General features: G+C 39.9%; 3 protein-coding genes across 4 annotated transcripts in view; 1 reads left to right on the top strand and 2 right to left on the bottom strand.

Annotated features, from left to right (window-relative positions):
- LOC132261491 (uncharacterized) overlaps positions 1 to 14,653 on the bottom strand; it is a 126,325-nt gene that overhangs the window by 100,489 nt on the left and 11,183 nt on the right. The gene's annotated exons all lie outside the window — the stretch shown is intronic.
- LOC132261495 (uncharacterized) lies at positions 108 to 12,983 on the top strand. 2 transcript variants are annotated; one of them, XM_059760338.1, is made up of 7 exons: positions 108 to 569; positions 8,785 to 9,257; positions 9,551 to 9,869; positions 10,402 to 10,539; positions 10,615 to 10,805; positions 10,876 to 11,071; positions 11,521 to 12,983. In XM_059760338.1, the coding sequence occupies exons 2-7, from the start codon at positions 8,796 to 8,798 to the stop codon at positions 12,729 to 12,731; spliced, it is 2,517 nt and encodes an 838-aa protein (XP_059616321.1). In that variant the 5' UTR covers positions 108 to 569; positions 8,785 to 8,795; the 3' UTR covers positions 12,732 to 12,983. The 2 variants fall into 2 exon arrangements, with proteins under 2 accessions (XP_059616321.1, XP_059616320.1); XM_059760337.1 differs by having other exon boundaries at positions 10,612 to 10,805.
- Positions 13,082 to 14,620, bottom strand: LOC132261511 (bifunctional peptidase and (3S)-lysyl hydroxylase Jmjd7). The gene is made up of 6 exons (XM_059760354.1): positions 14,430 to 14,620; positions 14,170 to 14,320; positions 13,958 to 14,110; positions 13,726 to 13,892; positions 13,402 to 13,667; positions 13,082 to 13,330 (listed from the first exon to the last, which is right to left on the bottom strand). The coding sequence occupies exons 1-6, from the start codon at positions 14,485 to 14,487 to the stop codon at positions 13,166 to 13,168; spliced, it is 960 nt and encodes a 319-aa protein (XP_059616337.1). The 5' UTR covers positions 14,488 to 14,620; the 3' UTR covers positions 13,082 to 13,165.

Below are 14,653 nucleotides of genomic sequence, written 5' to 3'. Positions count from 1 at the left end.
CAGTCTCGAGCCGGCCCCACTCTGCTCAGCTCTGCGGGTAATCTCTGGGGCAAGGGACTTCTTCATCGCGAACCGAGCCCGGAGTCGCGATTTTATTGTACATAAACGAGTCTTTCTAGTTTGTTTGGCACTCTTTGTGGCCAGCAAAAAGTGCGCTCCGTCAGTGTCTCGGCAAGAGTGGCTCTGGATTCTTCTTGTGCTGCCTGGTACAGAGCATTTGTGGCTTGGCAATTGTAGAAAGTGGACGGGTTCGGTGCAGTTGGTGTGCGATTGCAATCGGTTGAACTATTTGCGCCTCAGACTCACTAATGTGCCAATTTCCTATGGAATTACTGACTAACTGAGTGGAGTTACAGGTTCGCTTCTTCGTGCGTTTTAGTGCTCTATTTTTTTGTGTTTGCCGAAGGAAGGCATTGCAATTAGTGCAGGCAATCCGTAACTTTCCTCTTACCATCAGCAGTGTGTGTGTTTGGATACATAAGGAAAAGTGACTAGAGCACCTGGATTTGCATCACAGAGTCATTAGAAACGCAATCAATTGGATATACCTTATTGCAAAAAATTGAAAGGTACAGAATTTCAAAATTACTGCTCTGTAATACCAGCCCAAAAATTATTCGTCTTTTTCCACACACCGCGCGAGAAAATTCCCCCTCCCCCCTCTCTCCAGAAAAAGACATGTATGGCAGATGAAAACGATGAAAAGAAGAGAAAAAGAACTAGGGAAATAGTGCTGTACGAAGAAATTTGCATGATGTTAACTCATGTATTCATCTCACATCTTCTCAAGTATGCGATGAGGCGAAAATATAATGTCTTTGTTTCATATTCATCATCAACGCGCTCTCGGTCTGTCTGAAGTGCAGGCGCGCAAAAGAGCACGGTAAAAATTTAGTCATTGAACTGTGGTGTCGCTCAGAGCAAGACGCACACACATCTCAAAGCCTCTTTTATCCATTTTAGCCAGCTATTGAATCTACATAAGCTCTGGCGAGCAAATCAGTCACACAAGGCATCACCTTCGACAGACACTCAAGCTCTTTCAGATGCTGTGCAAACTTCTTGCTCGTGTAGCGAAAATATCTACTGCGTACACGCCGAGTAGCCCCTTCAGGCTTCAACAAATACCGCCATCAGAGGTGGATAGAAATGCTCTAGCTAAACACCACCTCACCGGACAGACACCCATTACATTGTGCCACTTACTGTGCCACACAGATCCTTGTCTCGAGACTCGTTGAACTCGGTTGAACTGCAAGGAACATGTTCTTGTTGTACTCTTCACAGCGCCTATTAAACTACATATCTTAAGCAAACTCCGCGCACACCTGGAATACTTACACCATAAGCTATTCACATTGCTTGGATAAGATCATCACGAGACTCAAAATTCAAATTAGCAACAATCACGTCAATTGTGGCCGATATGTTGACAGTTTATGCAGGAAATCGGCGGCGGGTGAAAAAAGTGATATTATTTAAATTAGGGGGAGAGAGAGCTATTCGCGTACTCTCTCGATTTCAGACAATCACTTTCATTGAAGAAATCCTAGGCACAAGAAACTTTTACCATTTAATATTAATCTGTCAGTCTTAATTAGCATTACAAGGCTATCACGCACAAATATGAATTGTTGTGTTATGAATTCCTCCATATAACTGGAGTCCTAATTTTTTCTTTCTCCGCTAAGAAAGTCAACAAAGGGCAAATTAAGCATTGCCAAACTCAAAGAAATCACTCAAGGTCGGAGAGATGAAATTTGAGAGCTACTTTTCAAGCAGATAAGTTCAGAAATTCAAATAAAATATCACAATTTAGAAAGCTTCTGTTTCTCCTTATGAATTAATCCTCCACATGAAATATGTATAATAAATTCTGCAATTACTCAAATAGTAGGAGAGAATGACTCTCTGTGTTGCACTTTTCTCTTTTCTATTAGCGATTTTGGCCTCTTTCATTCTTAATTATTTATACATTGAAAATATGTTGGCAATCATTTGAACACACATCAGTTGCTCATTCCTCTGCAATACAGGCCGGTATAATATTCCAATTATTATTTCCCATTGAATATTACACATTGAGCGAACTGGGAAGACAGCGTGGTTGGAAACATGACAGATTCGCTTTAGAACATTTATCCATCTGCTGCCGATCAATATCTCTGTGTGGAGTCCGGTGAGACACCCAAGGAGGACGGCAAAAAGTGGCGTTTTACGTAATTATATGGCTCTCATACGAACATAGAAGCACAAATACGTCACGATGGTGGCAGAGGAAATCTAACTTCCCAATGGTGCTGACTTGTCTCTATCGAGGGCAGTGATTCCACACGACCAAATAAGCAAAAGACTGCCGTTTGGCTCAGAGACTCACATTCGCAGTACATAAAGCTCGCTCAGAAGCGCAGAGTTCCACTTCATCGCTGAAAGAAAACGGTGTACTGCCCGCTATAGGAGATCCATCAGCAATCCGCATTGGTTCATTTTCATTCCAACAACGCACGCTCACAGTTAAGCCATCGCCGAGACCCACACACTTTTGGATTGCGCCAGTGCAAAAAGAAAGACGCGAGAAATGTTCTTTCCGGCGTAGAAATTCTTTTCCGCTGAGACAATCTCACGCGAAGAAATTTGCAGAATCGATCTTCGATTCGGTTCAATTAATAAAGTGTCTTTGTCTCGATTCGTGGGACATCTGAAAATTTATCCGACACACAATAAAAACACCCATGCTTCTTCTCACGTATTGCATAATCTTGCCATCAAAGTAATAATTATAAATTGTTATACAACACTAACAATAGGAAAGACATTGAAGATATTTTTTGTACACTCCTCAAAAACACCCATTCAAGAGTAGCACGGCGGAGAAAAAACAACTCCCTGTAATTAGCTTCAGTGATTCAATAAGATTCCACTTCTAGGCGACCATTAGAGCTCTAAATCGCACACATGCGACTCCAGAGTTGGAGGCTTTTCGGGTCATTTTACAATTATACACCACAAAATTCCCATTTGCATAAGTTAAAGCGCGTGAAACATCAACAAAATATGTATTTCCCATCAATGAGAAACATACCTGAGCTTGATTCACGACAGTCGTCAGTAAAATACCAAGTGTCTTCCGAGAATATCGGAGTTGTAAAAAACGTCACACTTCGCACTAAAAGACAGCGAATGTGTAAATAGTATTGCATCAGAGATTTCCAGTTGGTCACTTTTTCGGAAATACCTCGACACTCAATTACTTGTCGCATTTTGCGAGGAGTTGCTAACAGAATTTCGTGAATAGCCCGTGAACGATAAATTTAAGCATTTGACGGACGATAAATGCGGCTCAATAAGAAATTCAAATTGGGGCTTCCTTATACAAGAGATAGATAGCATTTGCTTGTCATGATTAACGATAAATTTGAGTGGATTATCTAATTTTCGATCGCATTGTCTTAATTAATGGAGTGTGTTTTGAGCAAAAGAGCCTTTAAAATGCGAAACAGTAAGGCGCAAATTGTCCAATCTTTGAGCAATTTTATTACTCTCAATTGAATTGCTTCTCTTTTTGCGAGAAATCAGCAAGACGGCTTGTGAGGCTGCCGTGGTGAAATCTCTATTAAATATTTGCAAGGTGCGTCTTTGAAATTCGTCACATCGTGTTGACGAAATAAATATTCATTTGCCACACTGCAAAGTAAGAGGAATTCTTAGTATAAATTTAACCAAATTATTTCCGAAAGTGTTTTACTCTTTCACTCACGCTCTGCACATGAACACAATTGCAAATTTTCACTCTCTTTTTTTTCCTCAAAAAAATAAACACCATTCAATGATATTTAATTGCAAAATATTATATTGAGTGCTATTTCTGTATAAATTCATTTAAAATTTATTTTTTTGCAACTGACGTTTGAGGTTTGAAATTCGACAATTTATCTTCTGTGTGAGACACTTTAACATTATAATTTGTTACTCAATTAATTCCACCAATGAAATGGACAGCGAAAAAGACTTATTATGGGAACATTTTTCGCTCCACAGAGGAATTTCTCAAGAATTTCATTCATTTGCACTATCACAAATTTGTTTCGAGGCATATGAAGAAAAAAATATGAAAAGACGTCATGAAAAACACATCGAAAGACAGTGTCATTAGCGTGAGAGGTTTTTTTCTCTCTCTAAAATGCAACATGATATCACTTTTTCACATGGAATCTGTTGAAAATTTCATAAGACTATTTTTACATTTTATTAAGAGATCTCATGACTATAATTGCAGCGTGAATAAACGCTTGTGGTGGATTAAATGGAATTTAAACATCAGTTGTGGCTCTTTTTGATAAAGTGATTAACCCTGAAAATGCTGCAGATTGCAATAAATAAAATGTGATTTGGCATGCTGTCTCGCCTTATTTTTTCTGTTTTCGAAAAAGAAGAGCTATTATATTGTGAGAGTGTAAAGAAGAAAAACGAAGAAAACTCGAATGCACATTGAATGCTGAACAAGGTTGATGTTGGACGTGAACAAATTGTTTCAAGTCTCCCAAAAAAAGCCATTGATTGCAATAATGAGCTGATTACCTAATTTATCGCGATATTCGTGTTCACATGTGATTTTTATGTAAATTCACGCAGCTTAAGCATTATCTATGGCTGGTAAATGACTAATATTGTCGGCCTTTTATAGACACTCGTCCGAAACATGGTTTTGGAATGCGAATATTGGAGGCAAAATGAGCATATTAAATATACATATTTCCTTTTTCTCCATGCTCAATATAAGAGTAATAAATGGGCGAAATTGACATGGGGAAGCGATTAGTTTGAGCGAATTATTGATCTCGCTACTGTCCACATGTTGCATTCGCCAATCAATTTCACCTACGTTTTATCATTGACGCGATATTTATACCTTTTTGCAATTGAATGTTGCGTCTGGTAACCTTTACCTGGATTTTATTGCAAAAGTGGAGGTACTGTAATTTTTGAAACAATATATAAGGAATGCTTAATAGTTTATTCAAGATGGTGACTAAGTTCAATTATATCCCATCTCACGTCGAATCTCTCAAGGCAACTGATCAATTACTTAATCGATTTTCATCACCTGATGGACACAAATGCATGGCGATGTTTATTTTATTTTGCGCCACAAAGGTATTCTTCATTGACACAATTATCTTCCGCCTTTGAACGGATCGGATGGGTTGAATTATGTCAAAAGGAGTGACTGACGCCCACTGGCGACCACAAGTACACTGCCTCGCAAGAAACTAAGTACGCACTGTTGCTGACAATCTCAGCTTCACCCCAAATTCGCTATCATAAATTATGCAATACTTTAGATAACATCAATTTGGAAACACTTTCTTTAGAAAATACCTTTGATATGCATTTTTATGGGCATCACTTTGTTTACCAAATTTGGAGAAAAGGTTTTATCTTAATGCTGTGAATGAAGATGTATCAGACGATGACTTTGGTCCATATTTTCCCTCCCATTTTCAACTCGATTCAAAAGTACCTACAGAAAATATAGGAATTTGTGACTCTGAAAAATGACTTTTTCAGATTAAGGAGTTATTATATAATCACGCGAGTTTCGTACAATTTACATAATTAAATATTCAATGCTCCCAAATTCTCTCTAAACAGCCTAATCACTAATTCCAATCGCGTTATCGTAAAAAAGCTATAACAATCTTCCAATTTTCATGAAAAAGCCCCGATTTATGTTTCGTGGGTGGATCATAATCATCAGAACTGTCTTACAAATATTGATCACACGAGCCGCGATAATATTTGGACTTGCACAGTTATTTAATTTATATTACTAACAGGCTCTAAACTTAATTCTATTGACACATTTTATCGTCCGCCCGAAAAAGTGTTCTTGGCGTCGCGAAAAGAGCACACAAACATGCGATTTCCTCGCTGGAAAAATAAGAGATACGTGATGAAAAGGCCCGACAGATGATTATAGTTAGGGCATGGTCACATTGTGGCAGTAATATGAATTCAAATTATTCATACGTGAATTAAACCTAAACACGTTACGCCTCTATTTTCCTCCACACAATAACTTTGCATGGAGCTTATGTGTAGCGCGAATGCTGGCATTTTTCGCATCCATGCGGTGGGATACCTTGAGCAAACATGAAGAAATTTTATACAGAGAATCACTTAAATTGCTGCATTCGCTTGATTATGTTGGGTGAATAATTAACACTATTAAAAGTGTTACACAAACTCTGTTTCATGTTAGACTTTTTCACTCGAATTGTGCCTTTTTTCTCTCTTCTCACTGGATATTTTTGCCCGAAGAGAAGAAGGCAAAATGCTTTTAAGTGCAGTTGCCACGATGTATTCCACGTGTAGGGTAATTTAAATGTTCGCGTGTAGCTCAATTAAGAGGAAAATATGAGTTATGGCGATGCTTATTTATTTATCGATGTTATGTGGAATAGTGACACAAAACATATTAACTATAGTTGGATGATTTGTCTTCTATACTCTTCATGCAACGATTACATATTGAGTGTTGCGCTGTTGCTTTTCCTATCAAAGTTTTATTGGTGCTTTTTTTATTTGATAATAATTGAATATAAAGATTGACAAAAGCACAATAATAGCAGAATTTTAAATTTTTATAGAATTTTTACGCATTTTATTGCGCACCATCCATAAATCTTTCTCCAAATTATCAATGATATAAAGAAATGCTTCAGATGAATGTGTGAAAGTTTTGCATGCTTTCAAGTTACGTTATTAGTATCATAAACATAAAGCAATATTTCTGCAACACTCGATTGGCTTTATTAGTTGTTTTAATCACTACTTCAGCTAATTTCATAATCAAGAAGACAAGGTTTATTCAAATTTTAACGAGAGGCCCTTATTCATCGCTTCATAGCCTCTGATTTATTAATCCGTCCATCGAATATCGCTCAATTACAGATTTTTCCATCAATTAAACTCGTTATGTAAATAAACTCATATTTTCCGCACCTAAAATACATATATTAACTGCTAGAATTTAGTTTATTGCCTTCAAACGTTTTTTCTATGACATAATTTACAAACAATTAAACTGTAAACCAACTTTCTTTGCAAACACTTACAGCAGAACCCCATATGTACACAAGCGACTGAAATATTCGCATTTAACCAGAAGGCAAATTCACTTTTGGGCTGGTGTTTTATGTAAAAATCAGTCTATCTCACCTAACGTTGTTTTTTCACTCAAAAAAGCTCATGTAAAATGTAGTTCAAACACATTTCATCTCTTCCATCTATTCATATAATCACTGAGCATTAGAGCAATGATAACTGTAGTGATATCCGCAATTTCTATAATTCTTTTCATTCGTTTCTCCTCCATCTTACTCGCAATTGCAATACCCAAGAAGTAAATCAGTTGACTCTGAGCTGCTTTTCCCAGCATCGCTAATATCCAGCTGATCAACATCGTCTTCTACCCAATAATTTAAAGAATAATGCACCTCTGCATCGAGATTGTCAATATTGCACGTTATTTCGCAGTCGCTCGCTGGATGATGGGTTTTGAGGTGAAATTGACTCTGTTTTTCAGCAATTTCACGCTGTACAAGTAATTGCGCATAAATAAACATGTGCCGATGTGAAAGAATGGTCAATTCAGAGACGGCATTAGCAAGAAATTCAACATGTTTTCTTTACTGTGAAATTTGCAAGTCTAAACGGAAACATGGAGCGAATAAATATTCCTCTTTCAACACGCGTTTGACACATTGTGATAGCAGAAGTCCATTCAATTAGGGAAAAGCTTTCAAAAGGCATTATACATAACTCGATGTATTGATTGTTGTATGTGGATTATGGGCAAAAAGCACCGCAATTAAACTTGAATTAAAGTACGATGAAATTACAGACTCCTGCGAGATCGATTATCAATATTATAAGATCACGTTTTATGTTGAGCACAGAAAAAAGCCAATAATGCTTCGGGTGTATTAGGAAATTGAGCCTGTGTTGCGTGACATTTTGCATTAATGTGCAAATCAACCTTTAAAGATGTGATTAATTTTTCTTCCACCGCCATATCCGAATTTGGGATTATGCGCACCCGTAATCAAAATATAAAGCGATCGCTGGAAATAATTATGTTTTGTAAGACACCACTAAATAGAAATGTTCATTTTCAGAGAGGTTCGCGCAGCGGCAAAAAAAGCTTTTTATTATCGCAAATCGATTTCACAGCAAAACGCCTTGAGGCCAATATTGACGCACAGTCTCAACAATAAAATGCAAAAAAGGCCAGCAAAAATGCGAGACAATTCAAATTAGAATTTCACGAATCTCCTCCGCCTCCCAATCAAATTCGCTAATTGAATTCATTCAGGAAAATTGGCTGATACGGCTGAGTAAATTGCTGATGATGATATCGCGCCGAGGATTTAAGAAAGTCCCCATGTTAGCGGTTAGCTTTTCATTTTCGCCTTTGCATATTCAACGCGCATACAGAAGGAGGTTAAGTGAATAAAGACACTTTATTTAAAAACTGACGACGAGAGTGAAATTCATATTCTTTTTCTGTTAACCATCAAGAGAAAAAGACACAACACAGCATAGACATTGATGGCATTATCCATTAATTTTCTTCACATTTTGCTCACATGCTTATAAAATAAATTGCATGGCAAAGTGAAACTGGCGAGTGGTCTTTAGCTAGATCTTTGCCCGTAATTTACGTCTTATTATCCCACTTTTTGTTGCCCATATCAAAGAGATTCTCATCCTACCTTCTAGCCGACAACACCATGGCGGGAAGCGTGCGATTGAGTGACATACAGAGCGCCAATCTCGACTTCGAGAGGAAGCAGCACCTGGCCAATTGGCTCATCAAGTCTAGTCCGCATATGCCAAATCCCGTTGCCACCATCACGAGTACCGGAATCCCGCCCCATCATCACACAGCAGTCAAGTCGCCCATCTACTTCTGGGGCCAACCCGGTCACATGAGCCTCACCTCCTCCAAATCTCCCATCTTCACGTCGCAGACCAATCTGCCGCTGCAGATCATCACCACGCAGGAAGGCCAGAAGCCGAAGCTGCGGAGGTTCAATTCCCACGACACCAGTGCGAATATGTTCTCAGTGGCGGACTTTGAGAACGCGAGGCTGGCGTCGAAGCAGAGACAGAATCCGCCGGCTGTCAAGAGCAACAGCCTCGGAGGTGATGGCTCCACGGAGGACAGTGAGAATTCAAAATTTGGAAGTGATGTAAGTGTTGATGAGAAGGCAGACAAACGGTATTCCCATGGGAAAAGAATTCCACTGACAATGGGCGCTTCTGCGCTCCCAACAATGGGCGAAGTTTTGCTGGAGGAAATTCAATAGCAAACAATCGAAAGCGAATGATTGGGAAATTGGAAGAAAAACAGATTTCATTTTCAAATGAATGAAACATCAATTTGTAGGATATTTTGTATTGATTTTCTCGCCACGTTTCTGATTGAACGACCTTGGCATAACCTTGAGACTGTGTTTCAAACAACGTCCTTTAAACATTTCAGTCCAGCAGAGATGTGATGCCAATCGAGCGATTCCTGCATCGAAACTTCCTGCCAAAAGTAGCTCGTCTGATAACGCGAGAGTCCAGCAACGAGGACCCGCAGGACATCTATGACATGAAGAGCTCCCAGCAGAACCTCCCAAAGCTGCAGTCCCTGCAAGACCTCAGCCACCTCGACTCCTTGCTCAACGCGCGACCCCAGAAGGCAGGCGAGCTCATGTTGATATACAAGCAAATTCGCAACCGCAAATTATATCATGCGATCAGCACAAAGAGCATGGATTGGAAGAAGGGAATTAAAATACCTCAAGAATACCCTGGTGAGAACTCTTTTCATTATTATGCTCCCTCGTCTGGTGTGTATGTAAAATAATTAAGTTGTGTGAAAGAAGTAGAAAAATTGCAGTGAGACACCCATGATGAATTACAGTGTGTAGAAATTTTATTATGTTTAACCGTGGTGTCTTGTAAGCAATGGACGGAATACAATAGAATTGCAGACAAAACTGTTGAAATAATTGTAATAATGTACCTTAAGGTTTTTTTTATTGAGAGATACGGTTATGCAATGCAAATATAGAAATGGTCCAAACGAAACCTACTAACGTGTGCGAAATTGGACTGAGAAAATCCCACAATTATTTAAATATTGTAGGTATCTTTTTCACGTACTCTTTAGCATATATAACCATATTTAGAGATTATATTGTCTCGGAATGTGATCCACATTGCCACAGAATAGCATCTCTTATGTACTCTTACTTTTAATTCATTTATACTCTACGCGCGTGGAGAGAATGCAAGATCTGTGAAGCAATTTAACCGATTCTCCTCGTCTGATTTCTTCTCAAGGGTACTTTTCGCTGGTGAGTGAAAAGGGTGGCACAACGGCATCGGTCTACACAACGATCATCCAATTGGTGCGTGAACGAGTCTATAAATTTTTGTCTATGGAGAATATGGTGGCGTACAGCGAATCTCCGAATCAAGGTAACAGAGTCAGTGGTGTTCCGCAATTGTGCGCAATTTAAAAGTAATTTCGCTTGAAAATATTCTACCCAGCAGACATTGCCATTAAGAGTCATTACGTGAAGACAACAGCTAAGGCCGGTCAGGTGTTTCGTTTGCTGGCGGTCTTCGAGGACGGTCGAAGTCAGCACCAGAACAAATCAGGACCGTTGAGTGACTTCAGCAGCTCGAGCGACAGAGAGAAAGTGCGCGGCAGATACGCGCAGTTGCTGTGCGAGAATCGTCAGGTAAGGAGAGTATCTTCGGGCTATGTGATCATCAATTAATCAGTCGCATGCACCGATTCACACATTTCAGATGCTGTATGTGTCGCTGGCGACAAAGGGAAAGTTTTACGAGGTGGAAATGAACAGTCAGAGTCAGAGAGCGAAGCAGCAGAAGAACGGCGCGGTCAATCCGGAGTATGTTCACAGAATAAGTGACATCGTGCAGAATTCACCGCTCCCTCTCAATGTGAGACTGATCTCTGGCACTCTGCCCGGAATACCAACAGGTAATTCCAAATGCACAGATGAAACGCCTTTTGGGACATTGTAGAAATCATCTTCACTTTTAGTGTCTTCACGAAACACTTAAAATTCATCTCAAGTTTGCACAGTTTCGAAAATTCCTCAAAGTTTTCAAATATCTCTTTCTTCGCGATAATCGCGAGTCTTTAAAAATGTCTTGGTAATCTCCCAAAAAACCTATTTACAAAAACACATCTCTTAAGCAGCCTTAAATTCCAACAGTTATTTAGAGACATGATCAATGTTTCAAGATTAGACGAAATTCCCTTGAAAGCGACATGACAATGATGTGAAAAGAAGAGTGGTCTGATGATTTTCTCACATCTCTTGCCACAATTAAATAGTTTTATAAAATTTAAATAATTTTTCCACATAGAATTTCATAAGTTTTTTTTTGAGGCCAAGTGACTAAACAACGCACATTTTTCGTCAGATTGCATCACAATCCACAAAATCTCCATGGAGGACGTCCTCATTTCGTGTCCCATCGACGAGCGGGAGAGCAGATCATCGCTGGTGCTGAGGACGATCTCAATTTTGCCGGACATGAAGCTGCAAAAGTGCCTCCTGGGCTATGACAATGAGAAGAAGTTGCTGGCGTCGCCCAATGTCCAGAACATCCTCAAGTACTGCAAATTCAACTATGAAAGTCACACGCAGGCCATCGAGGCGGAACAGATTGCGGAGCAGCCGGAGAAGAAGGCGAAGAAGATCAGGCTGCTGCGGCCGATCAATTTGACCAAGTTGCTGCACCGCGAGAAGAGCTATGTGGCGCACGAGAAGGAGGACTCGATCATCTTTCTCACCAAGGCGGAGTTGCAGCGGATGCAGACGCAGCAGAAGCAAGCGGCCAAGCCGCCAGAGCGGAGCCTCAGCAGCAAGATGAAGGTGTTCGAGCCGAGCAAGAGGAAGTGGTTCGCCGAGAGAAAGAGTGCCACTAAGAACAAAACCAGTTCATTCTCCAGCTTCGATGTCAGCGTCGAGAACCGGCAGAGCATCGATCGCTACAGCGACATGTCCAAGATGATTCAAGAGCGCTTCGGAAGCGAGTGTGATATCGCTTCCAGTCATTTTGGGCGGGAATCGAGGGCACTGTCAGACATTGGCTATGATATTAGATGTTCGGCGCCTAGAATTGACAAATCCATGTCGCTGGAAAACATGAAGTTTCACAGCAGCGCCACAATGTTGGCCACAACGGTGATCTCCCCAACGCCAGATCTCGTGAAAGTGGACAAGAGGACAATTGCAGGCAGTGTAGATCGCCTGTCGAATCAGGAAGTGACTGTCACAGTCGGCAAACCTCAACAGTCCTTCATTAGCAAGAAGCTCTACTCCGAGTTCCACGTGAAGACCAAGCAGAACAGCAAGTCCTCCTCGAACCTCAACCAACTGTGGCATCAGCTGGGATTGCCACAGAAGTCCTCCAAGTACAGCAAGTCCAAGGAGGCGCCGAAGAGCAACCTCAGGCTGGCTGATGAGTACAGCAGCGTCCAGGACTCAATTGTCTCACTGGACGACAACGCCTCGTCAATCTACGACAGCAAGACTTGCATGGAGAATATTTACGCGGAGATCTGTGTTCATCACGCGGCGCCTGATCAGGGTGGAGGACACTCTCACACCGACACCACTAATCTCTAAAACTCTCAACGCACAGAGCGCAAATTTGCCTTTTCCAAATTCAACCCTTTTTCTTCTCTTAAAGCTATTTCGCATTAAGCACACCAAAGTTAGAAACACGTTCCCAATTTTTGTGATATTTTATCAGAACATTTTTACCTCTTTCCCCTCAAAACGTGCGATTTCGACTAACAAAAGGCAATTACTTTATATACAAGATAATCACTTCTGTGGATGGTATTTTTGATAAATAATCCCATGATAAATTCTATGATCGATCATTTACGCATTATTCATGTAAATAAGCTGTAATGTCAAGCGGCAATATTGTAATATTTACTTTTGTATTATAAAATAAAACACGAGGAAAATTATATTTAATGTGTCTCTCAGAATAATTGAATCATCTCGTGAAATATTCAGTGACTTTATTCACAAGGAAATATCTTATGAATTTACGATTCATTGGCACACAATTTCTCTATCATTCTATAGTAACAATATCTGGCATCGTAATCCATGTCATACCAAAAATTCACTGCGATGCACTTGTGACTCTGACGAACGTGATGATACCAAAAGCTAGGCAAGTACAGAATGTCCCCTGCATTGACTCGCACCTTAGCAAAAGATAATTCTTTCCCTCAGTATTCCATGGATATAAAAGACTGCATGAAAATATGGGACTCACCTCGAACTGCAGGGCCTTTGAATACTGAGGATATGTCTTCAAATCAGGACTGAGAGGATCCACACTCACCCACTCGATGGTCACGGGCTTCTTTGTGTCTGCGTCTATTTGGGGTTCTATCGTCATTTGGCCGGCGGAGTCAGTTCTGTAGACAGCAGTTGGGAATTCCTTTCTAGGCACTGTGTGGTAGCAAACTGGAGGAATCAGGACAAAGTCCTTGTAGCCCGATATCACGCAGTACGTATTTTCGTATGGATCTTTGTGCACTGTTGAAAAGAATAGTGTAAATCACGAGATCGAGAAGTCAAGAGGGAAATATCTCACTGGATGTTATAGCTCTTTCGTCTCCCATCCAGAAATTCATGGCATCAGGCTCTTTGTTGAAGCTTTCCTTGGCGAAATCCAGTGATTCGACGTCAATGTCTTCCAGGAGTTCCTCAAAGTCCGTGGATAAATTTGAATTTTGTTTCTGAATGTAATAAATAAGGTCACTGGAAATAGGGATAAAAAAATGAAAATTCAATCTTTTGAGTCAAGAATAAGTAAATACTTATACCTCTTACTATCCAACTTGTCCAGGAAATCTCCCATCTTCATCTGCTGCTCTTCTGGCATTACAAAGTACTCCTTCTTCTCGTGTATCGCGATACCATCAGCATATCCATTTGGCGTGACGGCCACAGTGACTTCCTTATTGCCCATGGCAGACCTGTAAAAATACATTTTACGCATATGCCAATACGCTTAGGAATATTCTTGGCAAATTACCTGAAATATTTCGAACTCCATTTAGAAATTGCGGGCCAATGAAGGCAACCTCTCAAAACTACGGGCATATTTTTAGCCACATAATCCCGCGTAAACTGTAGAGATGTGGGTAAATCGAATAATTCTGGTATTCTCGAGCCTAAATATAGTTCTGAAATTTATTTGTATTAATCCATATTATATAATTTTATATTTTAATTACAAAGTGATACATATTTTGGCATCAACACTTCTTCATAGGAGAAGAAGCAGCGACTAACCTTGAGCTTCCTGCGACAAAAAGTCCAGTGCTTCCTCAATTATTTTTGCAGACTGCATGATAATTAGATAGTCACACGCGTAGTTTATCGGCTGGATCGTGAAATGAGTGGAGAATTCCCAATATACACATTGAAAATGGATAAAATGTTAGCACGTATTTTCGCCGTTACTTGCGTGCCGAATGACAACATTGTCTGACAGCATGTGACAGAGCTGTCAAGAA

The sequence above is a fragment of the Phlebotomus argentipes genome, unplaced genomic scaffold (genome assembly GCF_947086385.1).
Source record: "Phlebotomus argentipes unplaced genomic scaffold, Phlebotomus argentipes genome assembly contig_15, whole genome shotgun sequence".
Lineage (NCBI taxonomy): Eukaryota > Metazoa > Arthropoda > Insecta > Diptera > Psychodidae > Phlebotomus > Phlebotomus argentipes.
This window is presented reverse-complemented; position numbering and strand designations above follow the sequence as displayed.

Coding starts and splice junctions, on each gene's coding strand:
- LOC132261495 (XM_059760337.1), top strand. CDS start 8,796: ATGGCGGGAAGCGTGCGATTGAGTGACATACAGAGCGCCAATCTCGAC. Junction 9,258..9,550: donor ATTCAAAATTTGGAAGTGAT/GTAAGTGTTGAT, acceptor TAAACATTTCAG/TCCAGCAGAGATGTGATGCC. Junction 11,072..11,520: donor TCTGCCCGGAATACCAACAG/GTAATTCCAAAT, acceptor ATTTTTCGTCAG/ATTGCATCACAATCCACAAA.
- LOC132261511 (XM_059760354.1), bottom strand. CDS start 14,487: ATGCAGTCTGCAAAAATAATTGAGGAAGCACTGGACTTTTTGTCGCAG. Junction 14,321..14,429: donor TTTGTCGCAGGAAGCTCAAG/GTTAGTCGCTGC, acceptor AATAAATTTCAG/AACTATATTTAGGCTCGAGA. Junction 13,331..13,401: donor CAAAGGCCCTGCAGTTCGAG/GTGAGTCCCATA, acceptor TCTTTTGCTAAG/GTGCGAGTCAATGCAGGGGA.